General features: G+C 37.8%; 1 protein-coding gene across 2 annotated transcripts; it reads right to left on the bottom strand.

Annotated features, from left to right (window-relative positions):
* Positions 1-2,625: 2,625 nt before the first annotated feature.
* On the bottom strand, positions 2,626-9,222 carry CMPK2 (cytidine/uridine monophosphate kinase 2). Of its 2 annotated transcripts, none has more exons than XM_063440882.1 (5): positions 8,538-9,222; positions 6,522-6,639; positions 4,391-4,592; positions 3,776-4,009; positions 2,626-3,019 (listed from the first exon to the last, which is right to left on the bottom strand). In XM_063440882.1, the coding sequence occupies exons 1-5, from the start codon at positions 9,219-9,221 to the stop codon at positions 2,893-2,895; spliced, it is 1,365 nt and encodes a 454-aa protein (XP_063296952.1). In that variant the 5' UTR covers position 9,222; the 3' UTR covers positions 2,626-2,892. The 2 variants fall into 2 exon arrangements, with proteins under 2 accessions (XP_063296952.1, XP_063296953.1); XM_063440883.1 differs by having other exon boundaries at positions 4,391-4,526.
* Positions 9,223-12,414: the final 3,192 nt, after the last annotated feature.

Genomic DNA, 12,414 nt, shown 5'->3' with positions numbered 1-12,414 from the left:
TTGCGCATTAGCAATAGGTGAGCTGAGGATTGTGCCTTGGTTTTGGTCATACCACTCAAAAATGGTTTGACCCAGAATCAGGTGATAGATTCTGCAGAATCAAATAAAAAGAATGAGAATGTGAGGAGAGAACACTCAATTTTATTTAGTGTGTCCCCTAAATGGAGTACAATCACATAGACTGGAATCCCGTTATAAATAATTAATGAGGAGATAATATACATTTCCTTCATCTATTGTCTCCTCAGCAATTTACTTGTAAGTGGGTTTATCAGGACCCTGTTAAGTATTGTCTAATTATGAATTTACCGTAGCTATTGCCCTTACGAGGGTTGTGAAGAATTATAGGTGACTTATCTACTTTTCGATACGTTGGATCTTCAGTATTAGGGAACATGCTAAATAGAATTGAGTGTTCCCTCCTCACATTCTGCTTTTTTATTTTGTTCTTATTTGAAATTTGAGGACTATGCCTTTAATGAGGATGTAAAGGGTAGACTGATTTTCTATTTTTACCTTTGGTTTGGTGGAGCCTGCAGCCTAACCGCACCATACAGTTATGTGTCTTAGGATGCCCTTTAACTCCTTTATTGCCGAGCACTTTTTGATTGAAAAAATATTAGCATAACATTTATTTGAAGCAAGGGATGTATAGCTAAAATATAAACATATAATAAAACAGCAATGTTGTGTATATATTGCTTTGCAGACAAACATAAACATTTTTGTAAATTTACACAATCTTTATTTTTTTACTTATTTGTTCGTCTTTTATAAAAATAATTTGGAAAAGTAAAAGCTTATATACAGTGTACTTTACCTTACAATATTTCACAAGGGTCTGAAATGTTAGTATAAAAGTAAACATGCCACTTTTCTCACATACAATAGATGTGGCAAAAATAGTTAAATAAAAAAGGACAAATACCATACTAACAAGTATTTGTAAGGGCCCTAAGGGCATTACTAGCAGTCCAGGTTACTGAAAATGCAACACAATGCAAAAATAATATCCGCATTTGAGCATAATGCCCACATACAGTAAATACATGTAAACCATATATTTTTAAAATAAAGATATTTAACACTGCTATAGCAATCTTTATCAATCTCTAGAATGCTAATGTAATGCTAACAGTGAAGTGGTATAGTCCATTCACTCCTCTCTGACTGTAATAACAATATGACCGATTGAAACTTCCAGCACTGTTTGAAAGCAGGAGTGAACTTCCATTGTCAGCATATTTACAGATATAATAATGAATACAACCTTCTGGCAAAACAGCAGACTGGTTATCATAACAAGCATATAAATGACGGTGAATAAGGCTTTGTTGACATAATTTCATACTGCAAAATACATGAAAATAATTTTGTATGAAAGGGGTTAATCAATTTGCAGTTGTATGTACACATTTTGTGTTCCTTTTTTTTTTTAAGAGTTTAACAAATGCTTCTATGATTTCTGAACTATGCTATGCGGATTTAGAAATGATGTAAACCATATATAATATAATAAGAAAGAGAGAGACAGGTGACTCGGTAACCTTTAACCCCTTAAGGACACATGACATGTGTGACATGTCATGATTCCCTTTTATTCCAGAAGTTTGGTCCTTAAGGGGTTAATCATGTTTCTATGTCCAAAGAGCAGACTTCCTGAAAATCGAATCTATTTCAATACTGAATAGATTGCATTGTATGTGGGATTAGCCATTTTCAGCAAACGAAATGCTAGACTTTAAAGCTTGAGTTTACTAAGAGGCTGTGATGAGCACACAACGTTCTGTTTGAAATAGTTCATGTAATTCTGCAACCTTTTCAACCTGTAAGAGTTGCAGGTTTGATTTTAGCGAGGACCGGCTAGGTTATTTATAGTTCTGAGAACAATGAAATAGATATAATTGACACCTGCATTTGAGAACATACTTGAGAAATGAAGGAATCCAAATGTATTTCTTAATAAATAAGTGCAAGATAATGCATCTTGGACGCAAAAACCCAAGGGCAGAGTACAGAATATTTGATAGAGTCCTAACCTCAACATCTGAGGAAAGGGATTTAGGGGTGATTATTTCAGATGATTTAAAGGTAGGCAGACAATGTAATAGAGCAGCAGGAAATGCAAGCAGAATGCTTGGTTGTTTAGGGAGAGGTATTAGCAGTAGAAAGAGGGAAGTGCTCATGCCATTGTACAGAACACTGGTGAGACCTCACTTGGAGTATTGTACGCAGTACTGGAGACCCTATCTTCAGAAGGATATTGATACTTTAGAGAGATTTCAGAGAAGGGCTACTAAACGGGTTCATGGATTGCAGGATAAAACTTACAAGGAAAGGTTAAAGGATCTTAACATGTATAGCTTGGAGGAAAGACGAGACAGGGGGGATATGATAGAAACATTTAAATACATAAAGGGAATAAACACAGTAAAGGAGGAGACCATATTTAAAAGAAGAAAAACTACCACAACAAGAGGAAGGAAGTATTACTTTACTGAGCGGGTAGTGGATGCATGGAATAGCCTTCCAGCTGAAGTGGTAGAGGTTAACACAGTAAATGAGTTTAAGCATGCGTGGGATGGGTATAAGGCTATCCTAACTATAAGATAAGGCCAGGGACTAATGAAAGTATTTAGAAAATTGGGCAGACTAGATGGGCCGAATGGTTCTTATCTGCCCTCACAGTCTATGTTTCTATGTTTCCATTATGGCATTTATCATTATTGTGGAATGTTATAGCTCCATACTCTAAGACATATAAAATACTTGCAATATACATGTCAGTTCTGAATGATTGCACTTCCAAAACACTAAGAGCATTTGATTGATTTTGCTCAATTTATTGGTGTAATGTTATTGTATATTGTAGTTTTACTTGTATAATGTCCTTCACAATGCAAGTGCACAATGTCTATATATAATAGACAACACATGCTGTAAAACAGTTTCCTTCGAAGCACTGGCATCAACTACTAAACAGCCAGGATTCTCCATTCTCATGTATGCCTCTTCAATCCTAGAAGAAAAAATGGTCAATAATTAAAATAGCAAAATAGTAAATAGTAAAATAATAAAAAATAAAAAAATTAGTGTGTTCAATTGTCATAACTTGTATCCAGATTCAAAAATGTCTAAATACATAACAGCCATGTGGCAAATCATAGATTAGATACCATGTGTAATATTCACTAAGCTACGCATTATAGCTATACGCGATGTATGAATTCAGCTCAACCTTGACTCCATAGCCAATCACTGTTCACTCATCTGCCTACTTTCACCTAAGCAAAACATTTGAAATACTACACAGATAAGAAGTGGACAAGTAGTGTAGTCAAGTTAGCATCTCAACTCACATTGATTTCCCATTGGCTAGGCCGAGGGGGTACGTGCACCAAGAGCAACCCTACAGTGCAGACCCCAGTAGCAGAACTGCAGGTATCGCTGAGGTTGCAAGTGTGACCTGGCCTTCTGTGTTCCACCTATCAGGGCCCCCCCAGGAGCTGGTTATTGTCTCCTCAAACCTTACTCTGAATTTTGTCCCACCGTGTATAAAAACTTCATGGAAAAAAACTACTTCTTTTGCATTCTGGCTGAAGACTTTTTATCATTACAAGTAGAAGAACAACCAAGTTTTACTTTCCTAGTGCCAAATATTTATCTTAAAAGCAACATAAGATATATTAAGTGACCTTACAGAAATTCACTAAGATAATAAATTTCAACATGCAAGGCAACGCCTTCATTACAAGCTGGTATTCATTATACATACTTTTGTCGAAACATTCTGTTAGACTCCAACTCCTTTTCTTCCACTGTCTCTGCCAGCCCTCTCTTGCGTATTCTTAGTAATCTCTCTTCATCACTAACAGTGAGTAAAATGACTAGGTCGGGTTTAAGGAGATCACTCGGCCATTGGTAAATCTCATGGTGATATTCTGGTAGATTTGGCACACCGCCTCCTATCTCTGTGCCAATGGAGTATGCAGCTGTGCTATGCCAATACCTAATGGGAAACAAGAGGAGAGCTTGCATCTTAAGGAATAGACGGTATATTCTGGTCTTCTAGATAAGATGACTAACCCCTTACATTACACAGCCCAATGTCTAAACATAAAGCCCTATACTTCATTAAACATTAACAGCCCTGTTTAAAACCACTCCATCACTAAACCAAAATAATATGCGTTATTAATTATTATTATTATTATTATTATTAGTAGGCAAAGAAACAGAGAGAAAAAGAGAGATTTTTTTTTTAAGGTTGGAATATTGCAATAAATGTATTCCCTTGCCAAATGTCCATGGTGTACGGAATTCCTACAGAGAATATATATGGTAGACAAGCAAGATAAAAAATATTGAATCATTGATGTTTACAGCTCACCTGTCCACAATAACAGTAGACATCTGGGCGGCTTCTGCTATTTGAGCTGCTCCAATATAATTACCCGCGGCATAGTATGCTCTTCTTAGAAGTGTTGGTTCAGTATCAAATGTTTTTCTCCATGGGCTTATGCATTCTGGTGGGGATTTAAGTAATTCAGCTCTTAGAGAATACTTCAGGGATTCAGTCAGTGTACTTTTCCCTAAACAACAGAATAATTTGTAGCAAAAATATAAAGTTTACATCTTTCCGTTGCATCTCGCACATGTTATCTTGTATAAAACATTTTTATAAAACAGTTAACTTATTATACATTGAGAACTGCCCCATAGCCTTTAAATATTCAAGCCTATTCCAGAGAAAGTAACTGCCTTCTCAATAAATATTCCAAACGCTCAATTAATCAAGATTTCCCACATAGTCCATGTCACAGTGGCACACAACATTTTTCCCTGCCTCAGTCTGATTGCTGGCTTTCAATGTGCTGAGCCAGGCCAGACTGTGACATTAAATCAATAAGAGCACGGCCAAATCCAGCCTGGCCAACTTGCCCCCATATCTTTATTTTTGCTGTCATTCTCTCCCCCTGATTCTGCTTGTTGTCCGTAATGTGTATATCATTCAAGCTGAATTGTCCAAGACCTATTTATGAAGCAGGACCTCTACAGTCAATCACATCATGGCTGTAGCAGATAGAAGAGTACCTTTCTCCAGCGCCGGGCAGGGAGCTTTCCTTCTCCTCTCCTCCTTCCTCACGGCGTCATCGGCTGAATGCGCATGCGCGGCAGGAGCCGCGCGCGCATTCAGCCGGTCGCATAGGAAAGCATTTACAATGCTTTCCTATGGACGCTGGCGTCTTCTTACTGTGATTTTCACAGTGAGAAGCACACAAGCGCCTCTAGTGGCTGTCAATGAGACAGCCACTAGAGGCTCTGGAGGCTGGATTAACCCTCAGTATAAATATAGCAGTTTCTATGAAACTGCTATGTTTATAAAAAAAAAAAAGGGTTAACCCTAGCTGGACCAGGCACCCAGACCACTTCATTAAGCTGAAGTGGTCTGAGTGCCTAGAGTGGTCCTTTAATTAACAAATGTATTTCAATGTTTCATAAAAATCCTGATACTCCCTGGGGTTTAAAGGAAAACTCTAGGCTCCAACACAACCTAATCACAATGAAGTTGTAATTTTGTGAATAGTTCCCGGACACCTTCCTACCTTAAGGGGATAAACATTTTATCCCTAAACGTTGAAAGATAACACCCAATCATTCTGTCCATCAACTTCCTTTCTTGGTCCAAGGATGTAATCAGGAAACCTCAGACCGGGCACAACTGAGCATCTGATGCTCTTAGCCAATCACTAACTTCCCATTCAGAAAACAGAGTTAAAGAGTTTATTTTTTACTTAGATTTCTAAATGGGGAGCTAGTGATATAAACATTGCTAGATAAATAATATGAATACTATAATCACAATGTAATATGGGATTGATACTATTTTTTTTCTTCATTTAATTTATTTTGCCTGACCCCACATTTTGCTAGCCCTATTAAGAACATGTTAAAAAGAAAATGTTGCAAAGTAAAGTTTTTATTTAAAAATTAGTGATAGTTTTTTTAAGCAAAAAACAATCTTTAATTCAGATTATCATACGAGCTCATGTGATAGGTAGCATGGGTACAGAACCCATCTTCCACATTATTGGCAACATTGGAAATAACCTTGTTAACTAAAATGACATCCACACTGGTAAATCGGCACTATTTGATACATTACACCTATAAGCAGAATCCATGTAATTTTCGTGCTAAATTTATGAACATTGTGTGTACAAACGTCTAAAATTTGCCCAAACGCAAAATCTATTGCTTTCTCACAGTTAAAGCATGAAAATAAATTACAATTTCATGCATATCATTTGAGTAAATTACTTGGAAAATTAAATTGTGAGCAATATCTGATACAGAGTTTAAAACCACACAAAACTTACATTATATGAACATTGATCTGTTTCTATTTGTTAAGACCACGGTAATATATCCTTTTGAAACATTGTAAATGCTGCATAAGTTTTAACTTGTTATGCCAGCAGGTGGTGCTGTTTACCTCTAAAATGTCACATTTGTCTTACCTGTGGCATCAAGTCCTTCAATAACAATAACAGGGAATTTTTTTTTACGGTTGACAGTTTTTCTTGCATCTCCCACTAATTTTAGAACCTCACCGGCTTCAGGAATAATTGTGGAACACTGCGGTAAAAGCAACAACAACATACATCAATCACTCTCAGATTTGTAAATGAACCTTTTGTTGATGTAAATTCCATTTTTTTTAAACAAAGGAGAAATTCTGGTTATGTTTTATGAACTGTTGTACTTATTATTTTTAACTAAGAGCTAAGCCAGTTTCTGTATTTCAGTAACTCCCAAAAATTAATGAGAAATAGCTGCTGCTGGTCGTTAGTGTTTCAAGTGTGTATTAAAGGGATACTATAGTGCTTGGAATACAAAGTTGTAGTCCTAGCACTTTTATTCCCTCACGCCCCACACCCTCATGCCTCCCACCGTAAATACGTCCCTGTGTGTATTTTACAACATTCAAGGAATTCAGCACATATAATAGAACTTCAGCCACATGTTGTGCATGCTAGCCCAGCAGGCATGTGTGCCAGATAGATATGTCCAGGGGTCAATCTGCCCCCATTCAAGTTGCATACCTACAATTTTGGGATTTATGTATTTGCACTGTTTGATGACTAGAATGTCTCTTTAGCAAGCAGTACTGCATTAATAGATATCACCAGTGAATATTTTAATTTAGATTTTATGCCATAAATGTGGGTAAATAGATAGTCATGGCTAGGGGCAGTCGCAGAAGTTACTAGTGGTGATGATGCCCCTTCACATGTGGAGCTATCTTGGGGTCTTTTAAAGGAACATTGCAATCACTATAACAAGTACAGTGGAGTGTACTGTAGTGATAATGGTGCAAGGAGTGCCCTGGCACGTCCTCCGTCCTCCCTCAGTATAAGTACTCGAACCATTTCAGAATGGTTTGACTTCTTACCTTTTGTCTGCCAAGCTTTCCCCCTGCCTCCTCCAAGCCTTCAGGAGAACCAGAAAATCCTGTATTGGAGTTTCCATTAGCTCTCTTACTCCTGGCACATACTCACAACAGCACATTGTAGTGGTTATGGTGCTTGGAGCGTTTCTTTAAGGCTTTTAGTTTTTTATGGTTCCATGCAAAGCCTGTGTGAGGGGTCTATATTCAGAAATTACAATTTTGTTGGTTCTTTTTGCTGTTTGTTTTTGTGGGTTGTTTTTTTTTTCATCCCAAACTTTTAACACATTTAATAGCTCTGACTTGTCTCATCCCCAGTGACCAATAAAAGGGAAGGAAACTGCACTTTTATTCAAGACAGACCACTCTACCACACACTTATATTAGTCCTTCACACACCATTAGGTTGAACTTTATTTTATTTTATAACACAAACTGCTGCAGTTCTACACTACAGGTTACTTTGGACCTACCTCCACTGGTCATGGCACTAATCTGCACGCCTGTTTCAAATCTGATTTGATTTTTGTCACAACAGACCCACCTTCATACACTTGCAGCCAGAGGACTTTTATGATCCAGTCAGTGGCATTCTCAAGTACTTTGGCATCAGTGGCAAAATGTTTCTCTTATCACAATATAATTTAATTAGGCAATTATGAATGCTAATACAGCAATGAAATATATGTTGGCATTCACATAATAATAATGCTAATGCTACTTATAATAATAATATTAAGTAATATTATTGTTTATATATATATATATATATATATATATATATATATCAAAGCAAATAGTAGATCTCTTGCACTCCAACTATAAAAATATTGTATACCTGGTGCCAAGTCACAGAAAATATAAAAATATGAAGAAATACCAGCACTCTAGGATTAGTTCATCTGTTTTAATTCTCAGTTGATCCAAAGATGTCAACGGTTCAGCTCCATGTTGGAGCTTTCATCAGGACATATAATAAAAAAAGGCCTCCTATGAAACACTTCTCAATAAAGGTATATAAATATCTATACTAACAGTGCGCCCCTAGTGGCCATGTTGTGTTATTTTTACACTGGCTGTGTCTTACCTCTTGAAGAACAGAACAAGCATCTTCCAACTTGTAGAACAGAGCGGATTTCTTGATGTTTACCACCAGGGGGCTTGGGTCTGGAACTTCTACCTTCAGTACTCGGCATCGCTCTATTTCCTTTCCTTCTCCATTGAGATCCCAGAGACACTGCCAGATGCCCCCCTCTGTGCCAGCCTGGTAGCTGCAGAAGCGGATATGCTGTTTATACTGCCCCAGCAGGTCCTGCAGCTTGGCTTGTATGGAGGGGCAGCTCACTGCATTCAGCACCAGGAACCCCCCCTGCAGGGAGCCATAGGGGTCCTGTGGTTGGTATGAGAGCAGTCTGAGCACTTTGCAGACCCCCTGCACTTCTTGGGTTAATTTCTGACCTAGTGCTTTCTGTAACCTGGCTGCAGAGATTCTCTGGGGGGTCGTTATGCACACTGAATGGGCACTACCCACCTGGGCAAGCACTGGCCATTCCTGGGCATTGAGGCTGGGGAGGTGATGGCTGCTATTAGCACATGTGAAATAGAAAGGGTCTGGAATGCCCAGGCTTGTGTTGGCATCCACTGCAAACAGGCGAGATCTCCAGTCTGCACAGCCCTGGCTCAGGGAACTCATATTTACCAAGAGGGCTTTAAATCTAGCTGTCTGTCTCTTGCAGAGTGAGTGTGAGTGCAGTCTGAATGAGCTCCACATGTTAACAGCCTTGGGAGGAAAATAAATAAATGCATCTGTGTCCCAGCCCTGTCAGTACAACGGGAAGTGAAAGTGAAACTAAGAATGTTTGGAGAATCGAATCCTCTCCTCCCAGCTGATACTATAACTGTTTCGATTCTCTGCTGCTGTCAGTTGTCTGTTACTAGAAGCAGCTGTATTCACTGACAAGACTTGTTTTGACAGCAAACCAGACATGACATGAAAAACTGTAACAGGCTGTCAGCTAGTTTGAACAAGTTATTTTCTGTCTCTTCTCAGAACAATAAAACAATAATTTTGTGAATATGGATAATATTTATTATTGTTGTTTTTGCTGATTTTATGCCTAAATTTTCTGTACATTATAAATTAATTTATTATTAATTAATTTAATTAATTATAAATTGCTTTATGACAAAGTAAAGCCTTTACAAATCCAATAATAAGTATAACTTTACAAAGATTCTTTAAAGTTAATTTCCTTCCAGTGAAGATAGTACAAAACAATGGTTTAATGATTTTCTCCAAGTACCATAACCACTTCAGCACTATGATACTTTGCGTGGTAACAGTGTGTCCTGTCTCCAATGTAATTGGGACTCAGGGAGCGGTAGGGAAATTCCAGGGCTGGAACGTAGGGAGAGGTAGGAAAGTTCTAGAGGGAGCATGCTAGCAGTTTATGGTTATTGCTTAATACTTGGAATTCTTTTACCAGTGTTGAGCCTGGGATACTTTGTTTCTATTCCCTAGAAATGAATCCAACTTTGTCTTTTGTCCTTTGTAACAGAGATGCAATTGTCATCAGGGCTAATATTATCATTTTGCTGACTTTTTTTGAGAGAGGGCACTTTTCAAACATATTATAAACAAAGGTTTGGGAAGGAATTTTAAAACACATCTTTAAATTCAAATACTTTATTTACAACACAACTATATAACTAATCATGTAAATGGCATTTAACACTCAGGAGCAAACCCCACACCTCAGCCTTTTAATAGCCAGTACAACACCATATAAAAATGTTTTACCCCCCTTCTAACATAAAGTAAATTTACATTAATGGTAGGACCGTAGGAGGGGGAGAAGCTCCAAAACTTTACATTTATACGTTTGTTTGTTTGTTTGTTTGTTTTTGTCTGTCTGTGATATTTGCCTCACAGAGCACTGCTTATAATGCCCCATTGCCCGCACAAAAATAGTCCAAGGCAAAAATTCCCTGGCTCCCGGCCAATAGGGGAGCGCTGTGACAGCTCTGCCAGGGAGCTGCACAAATTAACAAACCCAGTAAGAGACTGAGAGGTGTACTATTTACCCCTCCATTCTTTCCAAACATTATACTTCACCTCAGGGCTGTTATAAGAAAAAGTGTGGGCACCTAACACAGATCAAGGTCTGGGCCCCTTGATCCCACCCTCCATCCTCTCAGAGGGCCCATCCTAAATCTGTCCCCAAGGATGTAGTGTGTTACAGAATTATGAACAGTATTGTCTAGATTTCGAGTGGCACGCCCACTCACTCTGATTGGCTGGAATGAATATTTTCCCGCACATAAATAGCCGCACGGGTGCTTGCACCCGGTTATTGCCTTTGAGAAAGGCGCTTGAGTAGCGCCGAAACGCGTTAGGCAGGCTTTATGCCTCTTTATTGTTATTGTAATCCATGGCACGTTTTGTTTAGCATGGTGTTTATTACAGAATTCCTGCGAGATATGGGGGTATTTTAGGTCTATTTATCTAGGTGTTATGCGAGGACATTCTACTTAGGTTACATATTTCGAGGATGTACAGATTTATTACTATAGCATGGTCCTACATTTAGCTCAGAGATTTGGAAGGCAGTACTTTTTTTGCTCATTATTTGGAAGAACAAGATATATATATATATGGGGGCTTTAGTTTAACTATTACTTCAACTTACTAATATCATTTGCAGAACCTAGTGTAGGCTGCGTATTGCCCTCTTGATTTCTTCTACTCATTATATTATATGTTGTGACAGGCATTGGGGTTACATTGTAGCATCTTCTCAGGAAAGTTTCTATCTCCATTACTAAGTATCCTAGTTTGGGTACTATTATATATACTTACCAGTATATACCCTTTGCAGATAATCACATTCTGTCTTTATTCACCTTTATATGTCCTGTCACAGAGCTTAGTCCAGCTAACCCCCTTATTATATACCCCCTATTAGGTCTTTTGAGCTTGATAGCTCTCCTCAATGACTTAGATGTGGAGTGTATAGGGTATTTAGGTATTTATTTTTGTTTATTATTTTCTTTTCTTTTGTATCTTATGCATTACCAATAAATGTGTTTTTAACATTAACATTTATATTTAGGTATTCAAAATGGGGTATGGCCAGTCTTTTGTAGTAGCCATTTGGGTACAAATGCTAGCCAAAATTAGTGTTAGTTTTTTTTTTTTGCATTTTTCACATAAAAACTGTACTATTACTGATAATATTAACGTCAGTATATAGTTTACTGCCCTGAAGCACTCCTAGGTCTGTTCAGTGATGTCTCATAAGTGCCACGGTACCCCCAATGTATAGGTTTTATGGGGTTTTGGAAAGTTACAGGGTCAAATATACGCTTGTCCATTTTTGGTTTTACACATTGAAAATTGGCAAACCGATTTTCTGGACCTATCTTGCCTTTGAGAAAGCATGGCAGCCTGGGTAATAACATTTCCACTATTATGGCATACCATTTTCAAAAGTAGGCAACCCAGAGTATTTCAAATGGTGCATTTTAAGATATTTGATCTAACCACTTTATCAGAAATGAAGGGCCCACATAGCAGTAATAGTTTTATTTGTGCTTTTTTCCACACATGAACTCACATTTCACAGGACATTTCCTATTCCTGGTATGAGTTATTGCAACAAAGCCTCACTATTTTTTTTTAACATTGTCTCCTGAATATAACACTACCCCCATGTACTGGATTTTCTGTTTTTTTGGGGAAGTCACAGGGACAAATATATCAGATGTCCATTTCAAAGTTGGAAATTTAACAAAGTGATTTGCTGGGCCTGTGTGGCTATTTAGAGAGCATGGCAGCCTGGGTAATAACATTTCCACCGTTATGGCATACCATTTTCAAAAGTAGGCAACCCAGAGTGCAACAAATGGCAGACCTTGAGATGTTTGGTCTAGCCATTTTAACAGAAATGATGGGCCCATGTAGC

Source organism: Pelobates fuscus, chromosome 2 (assembly GCF_036172605.1).
Source record: "Pelobates fuscus isolate aPelFus1 chromosome 2, aPelFus1.pri, whole genome shotgun sequence".
Classification (NCBI taxonomy): domain Eukaryota; kingdom Metazoa; phylum Chordata; class Amphibia; order Anura; family Pelobatidae; genus Pelobates; species Pelobates fuscus.
Note: the sequence above shows the minus strand (reverse complement) of the source record. Positions and strands in the feature narration are given on the sequence as shown.

What these genes read in the sequence shown, in the direction of transcription:
- CMPK2 (XM_063440882.1), bottom strand. Translation starts at nt 9,221, where the DNA reads ATGTGGAGCTCATTCAGACTGCACTCACACTCACTCTGCAAGAGACAG. An exon ending in TGAAGGACTTGATGCCACAG is followed by an intron (nt 4,593 to 6,521) that starts GTAAGACAAATG and finishes TCTGTTGTTTAG; the next exon opens with GGAAAAGTACACTGACTGAA. An exon ending in AACAGAATGTTTCGACAAAA is followed by an intron (nt 3,020 to 3,775) that starts GTATGTATAATG and finishes TTTTTCTTCTAG; the next exon opens with GATTGAAGAGGCATACATGA.